This window comes from Nanorana parkeri, unplaced genomic scaffold, assembly GCF_000935625.1.
Source record: "Nanorana parkeri isolate BGI_ZX_2015 unplaced genomic scaffold, ASM93562v1 scaffold2314, whole genome shotgun sequence".
NCBI classification, from domain to species: Eukaryota; Metazoa; Chordata; class Amphibia; order Anura; family Dicroglossidae; genus Nanorana; species Nanorana parkeri.
Window position 1 is genome coordinate 119,953 of NW_017308582.1, and position 22,276 is coordinate 142,228.

At 42.3% G+C, this 22,276-nt stretch overlaps 1 protein-coding gene across 1 annotated transcript in view; it reads left to right on the forward strand.

Moving 5' to 3' along the window:
• Window positions 1-22,276, forward strand: part of LOC108801355 (histone-lysine N-methyltransferase, H3 lysine-79 specific-like) — a gene marked incomplete at its 3' end in the record, with an annotated part of 132,045 nt that overhangs the window by 77,677 nt on the left and 32,092 nt on the right. Inside the window, exons 12-18 of the mRNA XM_018573282.1 lie at window positions 428-507; window positions 2,559-2,627; window positions 3,491-3,597; window positions 4,932-4,973; window positions 9,187-9,270; window positions 16,661-16,895; window positions 20,238-20,351. Coding sequence (XP_018428784.1) covers window positions 428-507; window positions 2,559-2,627; window positions 3,491-3,597; window positions 4,932-4,973; window positions 9,187-9,270; window positions 16,661-16,895; window positions 20,238-20,351 — 731 coding nt within the window. The remainder of the gene's footprint in view (window positions 1-427; window positions 508-2,558; window positions 2,628-3,490; window positions 3,598-4,931; window positions 4,974-9,186; window positions 9,271-16,660; window positions 16,896-20,237; window positions 20,352-22,276) is intronic.

Consider the following 22,276-nt stretch of genomic DNA (forward strand, 5'->3'; position numbering starts at 1 on the left):
CCCCCCCAATGGTGAGATTTCCTATCACTACCTATCCAGACAGAAAGTGAAGGGAAAGCTCTAAAATGGGGTCACTGCAATTAAAAATAAAAATAAAATAAACCCTTTTGGTTGCAGTTGTGCTCTAAAAACAAATGTATAATGCTCAGAAAAATCTGTCTGTTTATTGGATAGCAAACTGCATGACTAGTGAGATATATTGCTACCCCTAGCTTACTTTGCTTTCCTTGTACCCTTATTATTTTATATGATTATGTATTCTATGCAAAACTAAGGTACTAGGGAGTTTAATGCTTTGGTGAATGCTATGCTAGATCTAAAAATGCTTTGCAGCTTTTTTTTTTCCCACTCTTTAACGGGGAGCCTGTAGTTGGTTGGACAAAAACATCATGTTATTTCCGGAAGTAACATTACTGTTATCTTGCAGTGTTATTTTTGTGAATAATTTTGCCTTTGGTCCTGAGGTCGACCACCAGCTAAAGGAGAGATTTGCCAACATGAAGGAAGGTAATGTATTGACCTACAAATCTTCTCAGTGAGGAACATCTTCCGTATGTTTTGGTCTTTGTCTAGCGAGCTGTAGGGCAGGTAGCTGTTAGAGATTATGGCTTTTCAGTGTTTTGGTATCAAGACAGAAACACGTTTCTTTTTTTAGTCAGTGTACTATCCATGTAATTGTGTCAACATTCTATAAACATATAGAACTGCTAGTTAATAATGCTCTATATAGTGAAGAAATAAATCAATTATGACAATTAAAGTGCAATTCTGTCCATGTTTCCCATCCCACCCCAGGTGTAAACTAACCTGCAAGCCGCCACTATGTTGTAATGCTGCAGCATGAAATCCCTTGTGCTGGCTGCGCCTGTGCAGTCAAACCCCATAGACTTCTGTGGGAGCATCACCAGCTTCGGGAAATGGCCTAATAGAAGTCTGTGGGGATCAACTGGGCAGCTGAAACCAGCAACCACGGCATACAGGAAGGAAACATTTGAGGGGGGTAAAGGGTGAATGGCAGAAAGGATAAGCACACTTACTGTTGTATATTTGTTACAATGCTGTTTGCCAGCATTCTGTTCAGCTGAACACACTAGAAAACAGTATGTGCCACATGTTATAAAACAATTCTTATTGTGAGTTGGAAAACACAGAGCTTATGTTAGCAAAATTGTAGTGATGGTTGTATTTACATTTTTTTACACCTTTGCAGTTAAATAAAAAAAAATGTCAACCAAATATCGGTAGTTTTATCCATTTGTCAAATACCTGACATGGCATTTTATTAAATCTTAAACAATTATTTTGTGGAAATTTTTAAAACATTTTTTTTTTTTTTTTTTAGCTCTGTTTCACACCCAAAGGTTTTTCTAAACATGTATTCATTTTGCTTGCATCTTTTGTATCTGTACAACATCTCATTCTGCTTTATTACCATAACATTTTCACTATTTATCATCTCTATGATCCATACATTTTAATTATCTTTTAAAATTAGGGATGCACCGATACTAGTATCTGTATTGGTGCCGATACCGAGTATTTGGGCAAGTACTTGCCCAAACGCTCCGATACGTGCCCCCGATACTGGAACTAACAGTCAGAGGGATATTTCCTCTGGCAGTGCTGCAAGGGATCATGGAGCCGGCTTCCCGGCCAATCAGGAAGCCGGTGGCGGGCAATGACTCGCCTTCCGGCTTCCCGATTGGCTGGGAAGCCAGCTCCATGCTAGCGGAAGTACCTTTATCGGCGAGTACCGAAAGATAAATACCGGTACTGGTGCATCCCTATTTAAAATGATAAACTGTTTTTACAATACTTAGTTACCTTGTATATTATTGTAGATAACTATAGTATGTCTATAATAATGCACTAATGATCTCATATTATTGATAGTCAATGGTTTTGCTTTCAAGTGGTCTGCTTTCCAACTTTTAGTCTATTGTGGTCACCTGTAGCACACACTTAAAGATTTAATTTTGAGACCAGGCAGAGTAAATGGCTAGCCTGTACAGTTTCTAATATGTAATATCTCATGGTGTAAGAAAAGCCTGAGAATGAGCTAAGCCTGCATTCACACAGGAGCGACAGTAAATATTAATGTTTTTGTGTAGAGCGTTTTTTTGCAAATTTTTATGCGCAAACCTAAAGGTGCACCTTTTTTGTGAGCAGATCTTGACACATTGATGTAAATGGGCGAATGTAAAACGCAGCAAGTGCGTGTTTTTGAGCATTTCCTTAAGTCTCTGGAACCAAGAAGCGCAGAATCTGCCAAAAAGAAGCTCATACTTTCTTTAAGCAAAAGGTGTTTTGCTTCAAGTGAAAATGTTGAGATATGAACATGGCCATGGAAGTGAATGGGGTTTTTTTTTTGGGCACGTTTTTTTCGGGCAGAAAAGCGATACAAAACACTCAGTGTGAATGAGGGCTTAAAGTCTAAAGAGGCTAAAAAAACATATATCGGATATAGAAAACGGATATCAGTTTTAACTTTTAATGTTTGACAGTTTCACCCATTCCTAAATTTGTTCGCAAACTTAATTTTACTACTTAAATTTCAGGTGGAAGAATTGTTTCCTCCAAACCCTTTGCACCTCTTAACTTTCGAATTAACAGTAGAAACCTCAGTGGTGAGTCAATTACTTTATACTATTTAGAAAAAGGCTGTGTACTTATTAAAACTGGCTTATCCAGACTGCCAAGTTGTTGTTAAGGTCAAGAAGGTGATTTGAAGACTACTATGTAAATAAACTTTAATTTTACCAGGAAAACTAGGACCATTTTGACCCTTCCCATGTCACATAAGCCTCAACTCTGGTTTCTTATTGGAGTAATAGTGAAGGACTGGCTCATCTAACTGCCAATCACACAGCTTTATTGCTCTTCACTACATATAAATTTCAAACATCACTGCTCACGAGTGAACTTTGTTTATGTAGTTGGTGCTTGGCTTTGTCTTCTCTTAACAGGCAGTTTTTCCCCTCCCCACTGCTCTTCAGAGCTTCTTAAGCTGCCTATACACCTAATAGGTGGACATGCAGACACAATCAGACTTCTCAGGCCTGCAGATATTGTAAGTGCTGCAGAGTTCTCCATAAACTTGCAAGGTTGATCATGCAAGTGTTTAGCTATAAACAGGAAGTGTTTAGCTAGAAGCAGGAAGTGAAAGTCTGCCAGTGGCTGCCTTCTGTAAATGTGCTTTTTCTCTCTGTGCACTGCACATCCTGTAGACAATTTTACTATTGTGTGTGTCTACTGCATCACAGGCTGAATGTGTTTGTTTAGGTTCAGATTGACTTTAGCATAGAAATTGACTGTGATGTAGAACTCTAGCTCATCATTAGATATCATAAAGGCGGCTACTTATAGCAGGGAGTTCCAGAATTCAGTCCTCATGGATTGCGGTCATAGGGAGCCATTGACATTAATGTATGTGCAATTGTTTTTTCATTAAAAAAATGTTCTTGTACCTAACCTGTTTGACCCTCTTCAGATATTGGCACTATAATGAGAGTAGTTGAACTGTCACCGTTGAAAGGTTCTGTCTCTTGGACCGGCAAGCCAGTTTCCTATTACCTGCACACCATAGACCGGACTTTAGTGAGTTACCTTCACATACCTCTTTTTCTGTTTGTCTTTCAGATGTGATTCATGTTGCTTACTAAAATAAAAATCGTTTCTCCCTTCCCAAAATCAAGTAGATTATTTTTTACATTTAGAATTAAGACTGAAATGTTATGCAGCAATATTCAGCTGGATTGCAGGTAGCAACCTTTTGTCCAATTAATTGGCTGTCTGTGTAGCCTTAAAACACTAATGAAACTCCTGAATTTAAAAGGTTGACCAGACTCTACTTGGCCCTGGGTCTTGGACAAATTCAGCATGCTTTTAAAAAAAAATAGTTGCATTAAAACAACTTATTCCTTTTACAAACACAGATAGGTGGTCAAAGATGGGCAGACTAGTCAATTTAAAACAATCAGAGGCAATACTTTACCAATTCTTTTCCCCCCTTGCATGGATAACGTTTACATTTAGCACATGCACAAGGAAAGTGTTTTTCTACGGGTTAAATGGATAGTCTTTTATTGGTCACAAATGTGACTTGTTGGAAATTTTCTTTGAGTGATAAACATTTTTCTTCTTGCTTTTTGTCAAAAATCCGTTTAACATTTCCCGACGCAATGCTTCATGCCAGGGATATGTTGATAAATGTTCTCCCCTTTGATAGCCAGTTGCCAACACTAAACGGTGGGATCCAATGATAGTGGTTTCCAGTCGTGATAATTGTCATTTCTGACATGGTGATCACGTGTAGGCAGGAGGCTTCACTGATAAAAATAAAAGCCTTCAGCCTGCGGATAAATACTGTCATCTTTAGGCTGCAATGTTCATCTGTGGTGCCATCTTTTAACGGTGTAACTGTCAGATACAGTTGCTTTATTAGGAATAGTAAAATAAAGAGAGTATTTTTTACATTAAGAACATTTTGTAATAAAGCAATGTTCTAAATAAAAAGCCTGATATGTTTGAAAAACAAATTCAAATTTAGGGAAGGAGATTAGTGATAGTTATTGAGTTTAGGGGGAGAATTATGGGGAGAGTGAAATACACATCTCCAGAATTGGACACTGCAACTGTCGCACGTTGGTTCTATAGATCGAGAACTGAGCGATCACATACTGCTGATCGCTCAGTTCCGGATCTTCTTAGATGCGGACCCAGGTATATTTGGCACGGGCTTGTGACCTCTGGTCACTAAAGGGTTAACTGAGTTGAGCCAATCGCAAATGATGGCATCCTTCTTCGTGTTTGTGAAATTCCTACTTTCTATTGCTGCCTCAACAGTTCCACAGATTTCCTAGTCTAGTTTTAATAGTCTTTACTTTTTTAACTTTTTTTGTGTTTTTAATCTTTACTTTTCTTCTGTACAGCTTGAAAACTACTTTTCCAGTCTGAAAAATCCAAAACTCAGGGTATGTTAAAATTTTGATTATCTATTCTTTAGTATATTACCACTGCCTAATTGTTCTTAGGGACCCTGAGCTTTACAATAAGTCCCCTGCATACGAACGAGTTCCATTCCAAGAGTGCGTTTATATGTCCAATTTGTTCGTAAGTCCAACAAAGTTAGCCTAGATACCCAACTAACACAACTGGATTTATAGTACTGTACCGTGATGGGTTTAGAATACTTTTTACACAAATAAAAAAAAAATTATCTTACAGTACCTTGAAAAGTACAGTACAACAGCTGGCATACAGGGGCTGGCATTGAGTAAATAGACAAGAAAAGTTAATGACTGGAGGAGGTTGGAGCTGAAGGATCGTCGGCAATAGGAGACGGTGGGCAAGCTGTAATATTACTCATGCCTGACTTTGATGGCACAGGCTCTGGTTCCTTGCTGGATTCAATGTTATCTACCCTTTGAAAAAAGATGCAATGATGTCTGGGTAGTAGCGGTCTTTTTTTTTTTCTTCTCGCATAGATGACACCGTGGCACTGGATTGCATTCTGAAGGGCTGCTGCAACCTTCATGTACCTTTTCTACGTTCGGGTCCTGTGCTTCAAAAACTAACAGTGCCTCCTCAAATAAGGACAATCCCCTTGACATTTCTTGCGTTGTGAATCTCTTCGGTTCTAAGTTACTTCTTCCTCTTGACTCTTTTTGTCCTTTTCTCTGGGCCTCCAATTCCATCAGGTCTTCATTAGTAAGCTCCTCGTGTTGCACTGCAAGGAGTTCAGTCAAGTCGTCCTTTTGCACATCTAGCTCCAGCTTCTCACTGAGGGTCACTAAGTTGCCGAAGAGCTCTTTCACCTCATTCACTTTCTCAATTCCACCAAAGTCGTGAACATTCTGCGGGCAAAGGTTCTTTTTACAAGCCCCCACATCAAGCAAAGTCAATGTTTTTATGGCCTTGTTGATGTTGTACTCCTTCCACAATTGTCGCAAGGTTGATCCTGATTGGCCAATTGCCCTTACTGCTTGACAAAGTGTGACGTAAATAATATTTTTTGAAAGTCGCTATAGTTCCCTGGGCCATAGGTTGGATAAACGGCGTAGTATTAGGTGGCAGATGCACTACTTTGATATTGGGATGAAAGTCGTCCATGAATGGGGAGTGGCCCGGAGCATTGTCCAGCAGCAAAAGAACGTTGAATGGTATGCCCTTCTCCAAGCATCATTTCTTTAACTTCGAAATAAACCAATCGTGGAAAATGGCCTGTGTAACCCAGGCTTTGGAGTTATTCTTCCACACAACAGGAAGAGGGCCCTTGGGTTCTCTAAATGGTAAACTAAGAGAGGGTTCCGCTTCATATTGCCGGAAGCATTGACACCAAACACAGTTAGCCTATCCTTTGCTGTTTTATAGCCTGGCATCGACTTTTCCTCCTTACTGATGTAACTTCAGCCTGTCATCCTCTGCCAGTACAGTCCTGTCTCATCCACATTTAGTTTAGATAGATACTCGTCTTCATCAATAATTTCTCCAAGTGTTTCAAGAAAATCCTGGTCAGCTACTGTATTAGCACTCACTGCATCGCCACTTGCTTTTGCATCGTGAAAGTTGGCTCTAGCCTTGAACCGATTAAACCAGCCATAGTTGGCATTAAAAGACACACACCCTCTGATTCTTCACCATGTTTCTTCAAGTCTTCATAAAGGTTTTTAGCCTTCTCTTGAATCAGCAATAAGCTGAGCAGGACTTGTCGCTGATCCTGCAGCCACACACTTGAGAAGTTTATTAATCTCCTCTTATCACTTTTCTGCGCTTCGATATTATTGTGGGAGTTATCGGCCCAGGAGGCTTAACATGTTCTATGATCTTGTCCTTGTTGTTTAGAATTGTGCCAATGGTTAATTGATTCATGTTATAAGAAGGAGCGATGTCTACCATCTTTTCTCCTCGCTCCACAATTAATTTTACTTTTGTTTCCATTGTTATAGCTTGGCGCTTCTTAGCCGTAGCAGTACAAGCTACATCGCCACTGCTTTTACGCTTGCTTCTGGACATCCTGGGCTAGATACAGTACTACTGTACTCTATAATGTACTGTACATTTAAGTACACAAAAGCACAGCCATTTTTAGAGGATGCATGCACGTGACAATATACATAAGACACGTGAACAAACTTGCGAGATTGCACATCCAAATGGATGTTTGCATCTTTGAAAGTTTGCAACGTCTAGGTTTTTATGTAGGGAACTTACTGTACTTTTTTAGCTTGTTTTATTTTTTCCTTTTAAAACGTTCTACCCTATGCAATAAAGTTTGTCATTGTTATATGTTAAGGACATAAGCAATTAATGTTCACTGCTGTCAGACCATTACAAGATTAATGCCAATTTATTGCTGTTTATACAGAAGTTAAAGTAGAACTAAACTCTTAAAAGTGAATATTTGCTATGTTCTAGAGAAAATGTAGAAATTTTAATTGTGTCTGTGGTACTTTGAAACAATCTATCGCTTGTGTGGAATTGTGTGATGGGGTAATTGACCAATTTAGCCTAATTTCTGTAAATCTGTAGTGTAAGGTCTAAGGCACTGTTGCCTTTGACGGCTAGCCTCAGGAGATTTGGTTATGTTACTGTTGTGTTGCTCAGTGTTTTTTGCTGGATGCTCTGATATGACCCTGCCACTCTACTAAGATGGCTGCCTTCACACAGAGATACAGTGCAGATCATAGCAGTGTCCAGATGTATCCCCTGCACTCCTTACATAGTAGTTATTGTTGTTATTATTATTACTATTTATACAGGGTTTATATAGCGCAAACAGTTTGTGCAGTGCTTTACAATATAAGGAAGACACAACAATCACAATACAATTCAAGACAAGATGGTAAGGAGGGCCTACAATCTAAAAGGGAGGGGCAATTAATACATTAGGAGGTAGCTGGGTGGGGATGAAATGTTTGAGAATGTGATGGTTCAGTGGTTAGGTTGAGGTGGGATAGGCTTCCCTCAAGAGATGAGTCTTTAGGGATCGCCTAAAAGCAGTCAAGGTGGGAGATAGACTGACAGGTTGGGGTGAAGAGTTCGAGGATGGGAGAGACTATAGAAAAGTCCTGGAGGCGAGTATGGGAGGAGTTGACAAGGGAGCTGGAAAGCAGGAGGTCTTGGGAGGAGCGGAGGTGATATTTTGAGACTAGGTTTGAGATCTATCTGGGGGCAGAGTTGTGGATAGCTTTATAAGTGATTGTTAATATTTTGAATTTTATACTTTGGGCTATTGAAAGCGGGTGCAGGGATCGGCAGAGGGGGGTTGCAGACACTAAGCGGTTGGTCAGGTGAATGAGTCTAGCAGCTGCATTCATGATACTGAAGGGGGGATAGCCTGTGTAGAGGTAGGCCAATGAGGAGGAAGTTGCAATAGTCAAGATGGGAGATAACAATGGAGTGGATGATGTTACGAAGGTAAAGGCGGCAGGATTTGGTTTGTGATTGGATGTGGGAAAGAAAGGTGAGGGCCGAGTCAAGGATGACACCTAGCACCTTGGCATGGGGGGAGGGTTGGATAGTTGAGTTATCAATCTCAAGGGAAATGTTGGGAAAGGTGCATAGACAGGATGAAATATCAAGAGCTCAGTTTTTGAAATATTTAGTTTTAAGAAGTGTTGCGACATCCAGACTTGTAGGCCAAGCGAGTGGAGTTTTTTGAGGAGGAGCAGGTGGTCAACAGTTTCTAAAGCAGCAGAAAGGTCTAATAGCAAGAGTAAGGAGTAGTGGCCATTGTTTTTAGCTGTTAGTAAGTCATTGGAGATTTCTAGGAGGGCGGTTTCAATGGAGTGTATGGGGCGAAAGCCTGACTGTTTAGAACCATACAGTAAATGGTGGTTCTCGCAGTGGTGATTTACAAGTATTCGAGTGCTGGTGATTTTCATTTGCATCAAGACAGTGCAGGTTGTGACATTTAGGCCATAACAGGGAAAGATCAACTTCAGGGAGATCACAGGCCATTCTAGTTATTAGTTCTATGCATTCTGCCTGCCCTTTTAGGCAAAGCTTTCAGAGTTCAGTTCCCTGTTTAAATCTGTGTGTGCTAGTCTTATGCAGCAACTAGCATCTTCTTCATTGTGTTATTTGTAGAAGTAGAAGAAGCAATAGTAAATCTTTGTTTCAAAGGATTGACTTGGCCATTTTAGTGAGTGAGTATTTTATCTAAACAAATTTTTGTTTGTTAAGGAGGAACAGGAAGCAGCTCGAAGAAGGCAGCAACGTGAAGGAAAGAGCAATACCACCACCCCTACAAAAATTCAGGAGATTAAGGTAGACACACTTTGTATATATATAATAAATTAAGTCTTAATATGTGATTCTAATTACTTACATTAAATACAACATGGTAATTCTCTAGGTTTTGTGGGAAATATAGTTTGAGACATAAAGGTCATTTCACAAAACGTTGTTTTCTTTATTTTATCCTTTTATTTAGTTTTTATTTCACAAATTATATAGTTCCTGTGTTTCATGCAGTCAATTCTCAAAACTCTATACCTCTTCTTATATAGCAAAATTTGACTTTAAAGTTACACTGAACTCAAGACTTAAATTTAAAAAATGCATTCTAGTGCCTTTACTCTTAACAAATATGTAGCTCATTTGTGTATCCCTGAGCTGTGTATCCTCAAATCATCTCTAAATTGGTGCGGACACTGTCCTTGTCCCTGTGTGTGTTGTAAAGTAGCCACCACTCCAAGCTCATTCCCGCAATAGACTACACTCTCACGTTTAGTTGACTAATTTGCATTGAGATTGTAGTCCACCACAGGAGCGAACTTGGAGTGGTGGCTATTTTACCACACGCACAGAGACCATGGGGAACAAAAGTAGGCACCTTCCAGAAGGAGGGCAGTGTCAGCACCAATGTAGAGATGATTGAGGATCTACAGCTGAGTGATACACAAATAAGCTACCGTATATACTCGAGTATAAGCCGTCCCGAATATAAGCCGAGGTACCTAATTTTACCACAAAAAACTGGGAAAAAATATTGACTCGAGTATAAGCCTAGGGTGGGAAATGAGGCAGCTACTGGTAAATGTACAAAATGAAGATAGATACCAATAAAATTACTTGAATATTTAAAAGAAAAACAATAACCTAGCTCTGTAAGTGGAAAAGGGGGTACAGGGCTACATATCATGTACTACGGATCATTTAACCCATTCATATTAGCAGAGGATAATTGTAAATCTATTGTTCAGTGCACTCTATATGTAGTATATAGTACATGTACATATAGAGTGCCTGCAACAATACATTTACAATGATCCTCTGCTAACATGAATGGGTTAAATGATCCATAGTACAGGGCTACATACAGATCATTTAATCCATTCATGTTAGTATAATTGTAAATGTATTGTCTGCACTGTATTAGCAGTATATACTCTATATAGAGTATATACTGCTAATACAGTGCAGACAATACATTATATATACGGTACATTTTTGTTACTAGTTAAGGTACTTGAATGCATTAAGATTTAACTCCTGAGTTTAGTGTCACTTTAAGTAGCGATTATATTAACTGTTGTTTTACCTGCAATTCCAGGACTGGAAAGCATCAGTTCTGTCTAAAAGTAAATAAATAACGTTATTTTCATATTAAATATTTATTGAAGGTTTTCGAAATATAACAAATAACAAAAATACAATACAGTGTGTACAGACATATAGACAATCACATTACATATAATACCAAAGGTAGGGGGGGCGCAGGTTACACCAGGGAGGTAGGGGAACTGGGTATTCCCCTGGTCGGGGTATTTTGGAGTAGGTGGAGCTCCAGCGTGTTCATTCACATGGTGAAACACTGTAAGGTATATACATATTAGGGACCCCACAAGGCCATTAATCAAATTTAAAGAAGACATATCATGTTAGGGCGGAGTATGAGACAACAACCGGACATGCAAAATTAACAGGGAGAATATGAAAAATAAAATAAAACAGAATAAATCAGGTCAAATCATGTGGACAACAGTTTGCTATAGTCATCTTTAGTTTTAAAGTGCAACCAGCCCGCCCAAGTTTTATAGAAAGTGCTGTAGTTATTAATAGAGTGATGTAGTTCATCAGTTGCAGGTAGTCTACCCGTGTCAGCCATTCCGCCACAGTGGGTTATTTGGGCAGATCGCCAGTGTTTGGGGATAAGAGCTTTTGTGGCATTAAGCATAAAGGGGATCACCGTCTTTTTATATGAGCGCACTGAGAGGGGGTTGAGATGGAAGAGGCACAGCCAGGGGTCCATGGGTGTAGGTATGCCGCTAATGGAGGAAATGAGACGGGTGATATCTCCCCAGAACCGTTGTATGAGTGGGCAATCCCACCATAGTTGAGCATACGTGCCTCTGGCACCGCATGATCTCCAGCACCGTGGGGAATTTGCTCGGCTGATGGCATGAGTAGTGATGGGGACCTGATACCACCTCGCGAGGAGTTTAAAGTTTACTTCCATCATATGGCTATCAGGCGAAGCCGAGGAACACGTGCAACACTTTGGATCGCTGAGGAGGGGATAAGGGTCGTTGGAATTCTTGTTCCCATTTCCCAAGGTATGGCGTGGGCATATTACCCGAGAGGTTTGACAGGATCTTATAGATGACAGACCATGGCGTGTGGAGGTCGATGACCCTAACAGTGACTCAAAGGGCAGGAAGTTTGCTCTCGTTCGGAGGGGCTTCTGGAGAGACACGACAAAGTGTTGAAGAGTGAGGGGGGAGATCAGAGGGGATAGGGTCCGCATATGGGGTGGTCTGAGAGTCTGGGGTTGCTCAAGTCTGCTTCTAATGCCACCCACCCTTTTTGTGAGGAGTTAAATGTCCAATCTTTTAACCTGACTAATTGAGCAGCTTTGTGGTATTGCTTAAAATCAGGTACATTCAACCCCCTTTCAATTTGTGTGGAGATACAATGGAGTAGGCGATCTGAGGTTTCCTACGTTGCCAAATAAATTTTGAGAGTAGGGAGCGTAACGTGACTTAGTACGTTGTTGGGAGGGAAATAGGTAGCATTTGGAAGTAAAATAAAATCTTGGGCAGAATCATCCTAGCCAAGACATGGTACATGCAGAGTAGGAATTGAGGTCAAGCTTTACCGAGTTGAGCAAGGGGATGTAATTATGAGTGTAGAGATGTAACGTTTTGGGAGTGAGGTAGATACCTAGTGAGCGCATGCAATCGTGTATCCAGAGAAAGGGAAAGTGAGGACGTAGACTACGGCAGTCTGCCCCCCTCACATGTTCAAAATCTCTGACTTGCCCATATTGATCTTGAAATTGGATAATTCCCGTTAGTGTACACAATTCGGATAGTATATGCGCGAGTGAGATCCGAGGGTCACGGACATAAAAAAGGATGTCGTCCGCATATGCCGCGATTTTGTAGTGGGGGGAGGATATGCCATGAATGTTAGGATTATTATTTATAGTGGCTAAATTAATTATTACGTTTAGTGGCAGGATAGTGATGTGGGCAAGTAACGATTCTGGTCTGAGAGGGGAGGTGGCATAGATGGAATTAACATAACTACAGGAATGGGGGGCTAATTGAGTCTGAAAACGCTTGAAGTACAAAAGGGGGAATCCGTCCGGACCCGGGCTTTTGCCTAAAGGGGTGGAGTGGATCGCTCGTTCAACTTCTGCTATAGTGATGGGGGATTCTAAGGCAAGTAGGGCGTCAGTTGGTAACGTAGGTAAACCCGCTCTTTGTAAGTAGTCAGCGATTCTATCAGTAAGATCAGGACGTAGGTGAGACTGCGAGGGGGGATTGACCTGGTAAAAGTCATGGAATACTTTGGCTATGTCAGTGGTAAGATGGGCCATAGAGTCCGTTGCAGTCTTGATTTTGGGGATGAAGGTGGGCGTAGTGCTTGAGCCAATAGTCTACCTGGCTTGTTACCCTGAACATAATTCTTATTTATAGCAGCAAAGGCTTGTTTAGTGTCCGATTCCAGCAGCTCTTTAAGTTGTTCCCGTTTGAGGGTGAGTGTTTGATACGTAGAGCAGTCAGATGTAGCCTTATGAGAAAGTTCTAAAGAGTGTATATCGGAAGCAACAGTTGTAGCTGCGCAACACAATCCTTTTTTTTCTTGGAGCCTATCAGTGTGCCCCCGATCACTGATTTGTGAGCTTCCCAGAGGACAGCTGGTGAGGCTTGGTCCTGGGTGTTTTCCTGAAAGTAAGTATCTATGTTGGCAGCTACTGTTGCAACGACCATCGGGTCGTGGAGCAAAGATTTGTTAAGTCGCCAATTGTAGCTTCTAGACGGTGCATTTGCTAAGGTAAGTAATACAGTCACCGGAGCATGGTCCGATAAGGTGAGAGGGAGGATAGTTGCGGCTTGTATCACTTCCAGGAGGAAGTGGTCCAGGAAGAGCATGTCAAGCCTCGAGTAGGAGTTATGGACGGATGAGTAATGGCAGTAGTCCCTTTCTTTAGGGTGAAGTACCCTCCACACATCTACTAATTGGAGATCATGCAGCGCCCTGCGTACAGTATTAAGGTGTGATTTAGGATTGCGGGTGTGATGTATCCATGGAGGGGTGCATGCAGAAGTTAAAGTCCCCCGATATCATTAGGTGGCCAGAACGAAAGCTACGTAGTTTACCTAGTATTTTTCCAAAATGTGAAACTTTTTTTGGAATTCGGACAATAAACGTTCGCCAAAGTATAAATAACACCATACATTTCAACAAAGAAATCTGCCCTCTGGATCCACTAGTCTGTCAGTGACCGTGAAGGTAACATCCTTCCCAAATCCTATGGCGACCCCACGCCCCCGTTTGGCAGGAGACGTGCAGTGATACCAGTGAGGAAAGTACCTTGAGTGCAGGTGTAGTGTGGAGTGATGGGAGATAGAAGTCTCTTGCAAAAAGACCACGTCCGCCTATGTAGTTCAGTTAGCACTTGGTGCCTTTTTGAGGGAGCATTATGTCACCAAACAAAGAGACGCCATCATGGATATGGAATGAGATGCGACCAAAGAATCCAGTAACCCAGACCAAGGGTAAGAACCACACAGGGGAGGGTGGGAGAACAAACTGGGGAGGACAGACATCGGCAAGGAAATGGGGGGGGGGGGATACACAGAGGACAATAAACAACTTGTCGGCGTTAAGCCATAGTAAGTGTGCCAAATATAGCACTGAGGCTTAGTCTCTCGGTCCAACAGGGACCATGCGAGAGGCCGCCTATTGGGGGGTGCAGGGCAGATCCTAAGCGTCTGTGGGCCAACAGCCAGCATTCGCCGTGGGACCGCCTGACCAGCACTCCCAGTGCAATCCTGCATAAGTACGAAATGGTAAGCGAATAAGATAAGAATACCGAGCGCAACTTATTTGCCACATAATAGACTCACTTATACACAAAGTTGCTGCTGGTCTATTTAGTTATTTAGATTTCGAGTCACTCATTCCCAGCGCAGTGATTTTTGATTATTAAGATAAGAATACCACTCATAAGGTAACAGAGGCTGAGAATCATAACAAACCGCATTGAGCATTAAGAAATCCACAGATTAACTGCTAAACATAGAATCACGTCCGCCATGCCCGGCTACTCCTGAGCAAACCGTTATCCCGGTACCTGATGCGTCAAAAAAGAGAAAATGAGGAGAAAAATAACAAAAACGGACCGGAGGCTGTGCAATCAGGGAGAGTCTAGAGCTGGGAGCCTTGAGTTTAGTGGGGGTGACAGAAAGACCGCAACTGGCGGGTCATGAAGAAGGGGCAAAACAGCTGCATTGAAGGAGCAGAAAATTCAAAAAAAATCAAAACGTGAATTCTCAGGAGCCGTTGAGATGGGTATCAGACGAACACAGCCTCGCACGACATGCCAAGTCACGGGGCGTCTGCCGCGGAGGGACGGGCTGTAGATTGTCGCCGAGAGGCGCAATGTGGCTCTGGGGGTGACCGGTGCCATTGAGAGGTAGGAAGCAGGGTCCATCCAGGGGGAGGGTGGCGGGATGTCCAGTTTTCCGCAGAAATCCTTGATGTCTTCTGGGAAGCGAAGGACAGCAGAGTGACCCTCTCGGGAGCCTATTAGGCAGGCAGGGAATCCCCATCGATAGGTGATATTCCGCTCACGCATCAATTGAAGTAGGGGTTTCAGAGCCTGGCGTCTGGACAGGGTCTCAACCGCGAGATCGGGAAAAATGCGCAAGCTGGCCCCATCAAAGTCCACTTCAGCGAGATCTCTCAGGCGTTCGGTCACCAACTCCTTTTCTGTGTAATAGAAAGCGAAACAATTACATCCCTGGGTTGCTAACCTGCCCCTGATTTAGGGCGAAGAGCTCTGTGTGCCCGGTCAAACAGCATGGGCGAGGTGGGTGGGCGTCCCAGGATGCCGTTGAAAATGCAGCAGAGTGTATCCCCCAAGTCAGCATCTCTTGTGGCTTCGGGTAGGCCTCGCACCCGCAGATTGTTGCGGCGGTTCCGATTTTTCTTGGTCCTCCAGTTGTATAGCGTAGAGCGCAAAGCCAGGTGCGCAGTTGTACTGCATGCCTGTAGTTCTTGGATAGCTTGAGCATGGGCGTTCAGTCTATTTTCGACCTCCTCGACCCGGGTCAGAACGTGTGTCACCTCAGCCTTCACTGACAATCTTTCGGATTTTAACAAATTTTCGAGGCGCTCGAACATCGTGGCCAGGTCTGACTTACTGGGCAGGGTCCTAGGCAGGGTTGCCACTGACATCTCTGATCCCCGGTCCGAGTCTTGAGACGCAGAGGAGAAGGCTGGTAACAGAGAGCGATCTCCGGGCTGGGCTCCGGTCGGTGGCAGGTCCGAGCCCGAGTCGCGGCCTCTGGAGGGGCATTTCGCCATGCTGTCCGGCGGGGAGGCCGTTTGAGACCACAAGCGTTTGATGGTGCCGTGGCTGGGTTGTTTGCCCGAGTCTTTCCGGCATGGGGTCCTGCCCATGGTTATCAGGGGTAGATGGCGAGGGACTGGAGCCGCAGTGGGGGTCAAAAGAGTGGCGGTGAAGCAGGATTTACACGGGGTGGTAGACGGAGTTCAGCTCAGACACGTACGCCCGGCGCTATGTGCAAACCACGCCCCCATAAATAACTTTCAAAATACACATTCCCAATAATTGAGCATGAGATGCTGTTTAGTGAAATAGACATTTCGGTCAGAAATTTATTTTTTAGTGACCATTTCATTTTGTTAATCAAGACGTAAGGTCCCTGCAAAAGTAAAGCTACTATACTTGCCTCTCCAGCGGGATGTGACCTACCTCTCCTTAGTTCCAGCTTTGCAGCCTCTCTGTCTGTTTGGCATTCAACACTTCAAGAAGAGTCGGATGCCTGTGTCTCCTGGCAGACACTGAGCTTCCATCCTCTGACCACCTGCACCACTATTAGAAACTTGACATAGTAGGACTGAGGAAGGAGCCACAGAATGTGGTGGAGGACACAAGCATCCAATTCTCCATGAGGTGTAGAATGCTGAAGAAACTGACAGAGGCTGCAGTGCTGGAGCGGAGGTAGGAAATCTAGGCTGCAGGAAAAGCAAGTATAGGAGCGCTTCTTTTGCAGGAACCTTTCACCTTGATTTTTTTCGTTAAGCTGTCAGATTCACTTTAAGCAGTGGAGAATTTATTTCTAGTAAAAAACTACAAAACACAAAAGTGAACACTAATTCCGTGGTTTCCCCTTAGGATTCTGCTACGGAGGAGGAGAAACCGGCTCCTGTGAAAAAGACTTCACCTGCCAAAGCTCGTAGGAGACTGACCAAGAAGGGCAAAAAAATGGCAGGTCGGAAAAGAGGACGTCCCAAGAAACTGCTTCAGGCAAATGGTGAACGCAAATCTTCCAAATCGCCAACTGTACTGGAAGTCCAAAATCTACAAAATAATCCTCCGCCTCAGTCGCCAACACAGCCAAGCCCTCAGGGTAAGCAGATGCATTTATTACTGCAGTTTTGCAAACTTAAGTGGACCAAAAATAGCATAGTGTTGGTTAGCTTCGAGATACTGCAGACAGTGTTTTAGTTTGTCTTGTTCCTTTGAGAAACTCTAAAAATTTTACTACCAGGAGACTACCCCTCCAATGCAAGCTTGTAGCTACTTGTTCGAAGAGCAACATGTACAACAACTATAGGTTGAACTCGATGGACTTGGTGTCTTTTTGTTTTTGTTTTTTTCTTTCAATCTGGCTAACTATGTAACAAGCATTTAGCAACTTTCTGCAGCTCTTTTGAAGCCCTTTAAAGTACTCTCAATATTCAGGCTTTCAACAAGTTTTAAGCAGTGGCAAAGCTTTCTGAGGCCAGCTAGCAACTTGTTTTAAGATACCGCAAAGACACAGGATGCTTTGTAAAAAGGGCTTGTGCAATTTGCTGCGTATAATTCTGACGGCAGCAGTATTGTATACTATGTGCGCTTGCACACCTGTCTGTTTTTGTCAGCAGCGTTTAGCTGTATAAATCAAAAACTAGAAAAATCTGCATCGATGTACATCGATTTATGCTCAGGGCCAGCATGTTAATGTCAGCAATGTGTACTCCGTGGCACCACTGAGATACATTGATGTTTGTATCTCTCCTAGAATGAGTCAGTCATGCAGAAGCAGCGCAAGTGCAGAGTGCTTTCAGTCATTCAGAATCAGCCAAAGTCAAAGTTAATTTATGCGCATGCCGCGCTGCTGCTTGAATGTCTTATTCAGAGAGATATAAACATCAATACTTTGTAATGAGCATCTGTGCCGTGGCTGACTTACACACTGTTAATTTTCATGTCATGCTGAAGCTGCGGTGGTGCCCAATAAGGACCATGTACTCTCAACGCATGTAAACAGAAAGAGCTGACAAGTCTGATTAGCAAGATCCTGCAAAAATAGTATACATCAGTGTGCATTAGCCTTAAATGCTTGCTGTAGCTTTTTAGGCTAGCATTTACAAGCCTTATGCTGTGTGAAGTAGACCGTAGATTTATAGTAAAAAGTAATGTTGACACGCAACTTTTAGGACAAGATTTTTATCTGCCATGTAGCATATTTCTTTAACAATTTTATGGTTCTGACACCTTAGTTTAATTTTGATTTGTACAATGGAGCCTTTTGTGCCTCTAGGACATATTCAGGATTCTCACATACAGAGAGCCTAAAATCCACTCTCGGAGTTCTTTATAGCAAAGAATGTTAAAATACTGCTGCGGGAAGCTGCCTTTTTTTTTTTGCGCAATGCAAGCTGCAATAGATGGATGCTGGCTCTGAAGCCATGAGATTAAAGCCCAACATTAAACAATGCTAAAACAGTCAGTTGTGTCCCTCTTCTACCCACCCAAAAAAAAAAGGTTTGACTTTACTTCTCTTTAGTTCTGAAACCAATGGGTTATGTAACTACCTTTTAGGTAATTGGACACTGGCAAATCAGAGCTGTGAGGACAGCCCTGTTTACCCCCTCCCACTCCCAGCCTGCCTTTTTTTTTGCTAGAGGTGATAGATGCCTACTCTGTGAGAAGCTTCTCCTTTTCTTCACTTTGCAGCTTCAAGACTTTTCTCATGAGTTTCCATTAGCTAATTACAAACCACTGTGGTGTCTGTCCTTTTTTGGGTACACCATTTTTTCCAGTCCTATGTTCTGCTCCTTTTTCTCGTCGCTGCCTGCCTTGGTGTCCTCAGCACCCTCCAGGCACCCTCCTCTCTTATATCTAGACAGGAGTTTATTTTTGTTATGACTGAATTTATGGTGAAAATGTATGATTGGCCTTGCCCAAGGTTACTACTCTGGGTTCGTTAAAAATGCCCAAACTGCCAGAACCTTTCCTAAACGCTCTTTTTACCCAGGTGACTTCTTGGCCTTCGGGAGACATCAAGGATGCATATTTGCACATCTCCATTTGGCCTGTCCACAACACCTCAGGTTTTCACTGTGGTGCTTGCCCCTGTATTGGCTTTGCTTCAGTCTCAAGGGTACTTGGATGACCTCCTCAGAGCAGCCAGTAAGAGCCTTTTCGTCCAACGTTCATTGGTAGATACCTAGCCCTTCAGAGCTTTGGATGGGTCCTGAATCTCCAGAAGTTGAAGAGGGGGGGGGTACCTAGCTTACGTTGTCCTTTCTGTATGCACTGCGGTGGCACTGTGGGAGGGGAGTTATGCCTCTGACTCTTATTTGCCTGATGGCCTTCATCACAATCCCTTCTGCCAAACTTTTGAGTTAGTGGCCTTAAATTGTAAAGATCCTCTTCTGGTTATCCACAAGGATAAGGTATTAATGAGGTTTAAGGCCTCCTTTCTTCCTAAGGTGGTCTCTGCTTTCTACTCAGACCAAGACATTATTTTACCATCCTTATGTCCTGCACCTAAACATCTAAATGAAGTTTCTCTACACTGTTTGCATGAGGTTTGAGCAGTTCAATTTACCCCCCTGTTATTGCTTCCAACCACAAGTCTGACTGATGGTCCCCGCATGGGGCAGCTGGCTTCTTGTTCCACTATCGCTAAGTGTGATGGTCAAACTATCACTCAGGCCTATGAACTAAATGGTAAAGTTCTCCTCTTTCTAGTCAAGGCACACCCTGCTGGAAGTGTTAGTGCTGCTTGTGATTGTTCAGCATCAGGCTTCTGTATCCCAAATCTGTAAGACGTCCACTGGTCCTCAGTTCACAATTTTGGCAAGTTTTTCCAGCTGGGCATTCATACCTCTTGTGGATGTTAGCTTTGGTTTCCATGTTTGGGTTTTTCACGGGCCTCTTAGCAGTTGTTTGCTGTGTTGCCCACCCCTCTGTTGGACTGCTTTTTGACGTTCTGTTGGTTCCAGTATTAACTCCGTGTCATGTGATGTTAGGAAAGCATAATTTTCTTTCTTACCTGTAAAATGTGTTTCTTGGAGTACATCACAGGACACAGGGCCCTCCCTTTTTGTTTTGTTTTGTTCTGTGATCCTTTTTGGATGAAGGAACCTGTTGCAATTTTTACTATCTGACCATAGAAAATCTATAGTATGTATAGTATATGTATGGCCATCTTAAGACAGGCTGGAAGTGGTAGGGGTTATACAAGGCTGTCTTCAGCTTTGATTTTTCAGTGTCCAATCATCTGAAGGTAGCTTCATAACACATTAGTTCCAGAATTAACTTTAACTTCGAGTCCTGAGATGTACTCCAAAAAACAGATTTTACAGACACTTCTCAAACCTGCGACACACAGAATGAAGCCTAGTAGTGTTTTTTTTTTTTTTAATAATTTGAAACTAGTAGCAAATTTGATTTTTTTTTTTCTTTTTCTCTTTGGTAGATGCCTGCAAGTCACCTCAAAGTCCCCATTATCAGCTACCTCTAAAAGCACAGCGTCAACCTTCCAACCAGCTGATGTCTTCTCCTACACCCCCAGCACTGCAGAAGCTGCTTGGTAAGAGTATTCCAATTGACTTTTTTAGCGTATATCTGCAGTCTTTTGCTCTAGATAAGTGATCAATGCCGTCAAGAAGCAGTTAAGATGGATAACACCATTCTTCTGGGTAAGCCCTTTATGTTTCATTGTGTTGCCTTGATTACCGGCAACATGGTACATAACGAGCTGTAATGAAAGTAAAAATTTAAAACTGACCTTATTGTTGAAGACTAAATGTGACGAGACTATGTAGGAAGGTGTTTAATCTGTGTCTTCCACTAATAGTTGACGTGAATAATTGGCTCCACTAGCCATACACTGACCATATTGTATTTGGAAGAGTCCATTGACTTCTGGGGTGACATTTTCGACAATTGTTCATAAGGCAGCTAAGTTTCATGACAAAGGGAATTCTGTAGAGTGACATTTTAGAACTAGTTTAATTGTACTGAGGCTGAGTCTTACATTTAAGAGATATGCGTAATGTCTGACCTATATTTAATGTTCTGTGTCTGACATTCTGCCTTTCTCTAGCAGCATTATTCGCCGCTGAAGGTTCTGGCCTTTACCTTATCTGTCACCTCCCCGTTTAGCAGCTGCTTTCGGCAGTGGAGCCTCTTGGGTGAACGTGGTTTCCCACCTAAACCAAGGCTTGAGCAAAGTCTATTTGCCATGGAGTCTGCCCATGTGTTCTCTCTTTTTTCTCTCAGTTGTTTCTGTCATGGTTTTTTCTTTTTTTGCATATAATTTATACCTCCCTTTTTCTATATTCTGTAGATATGCCTGCTAGATATTTCTGTAAATGTTGTTGATATTTAATTCACCCAAGTATCTATCATTTTCATTTTGTACCCCCTTTACTCCATTGTTTTTAGTGACATATTTTTTCTAAACTCCTTTATTTTCTTGTGTCCTTGTATTACCATACAATTTCCTTCTGCTTTTCTAATGTCTTATTACCGTTAGTAGATTTCAGGTTAGTTGTATCTTCCTTTTTGGCATTATTGATGATTAAAGTAAACTGGTCACAGAAGTTTCTATATGATGAAAAATGTATCCTAGGTCACTTTTAGTGAAAACCACATGGCCCATAGGTGCAGAAATAAAGGTTTCTGAAGTTGTAGGTTAACTGGAATTTTCCTGTGAAGGCAATTTTGCTCCCCTTACGGGTCTTCTAATGTGCTGTACAGCCCTGTTGCGATTTCGATTTGAGAACTTTTATGCGAAAAGTCAGACTTTCTATATGAAGCTGGTTCCCTTTACTTCGGGATCTATTCATGATGATCTCTGCTATTGCACTTTTTTTTTCATCATATGCTCCGTTAAATTTTTCCAGGTTTGTGACAAGTTTATTTTACGTTTAATAGGGATGCAGAGATACCAGTATCGGTGCCGATTCTGAGTATCTGGGCGCATACTTCTACGCACTAAAGTGCTCAGATGCCTAGCCTGATACCCGAACTTCTGGCTTTAGGAAGCCGGGCAGGGAGTCATTACATGCTGCCCGGCTTCCTGATTGGCCGGGAAGCCGGCTGCATGGTCCCTCGTCAATTGGTGATGGAGCCGGCTTCTCGACCACATGGCTTCCTTAATGGGACTTCCGGTATCTGTTTTCGGTATCTGCCACTACTGATAAAAAAAAAATCGGTACTCGATACTGAAAAACCAGTATCGGTGCATCCCTAACGTTTAATGTTGCTCTCGGAATCTGCTAAGATCCTGTTTAGTGAAAGTACATGGGAATAGTCAGTGTGAAAGACAACTGGCTGGAGAGTGATCAGTGTTAGTCAGTACACAAAGTACTTTAGGGTGCTGTAGTTTAAGGAATGTAGTAAAGCTAACAAGTGTCTTGTACTTCCACTGTGATGACCAGGTAAAAGCAAAAGTTTGCAGGATGCATAAGAAAGAGCAAATTAGGCTTTGTAAAAGGATTATGAAATTTG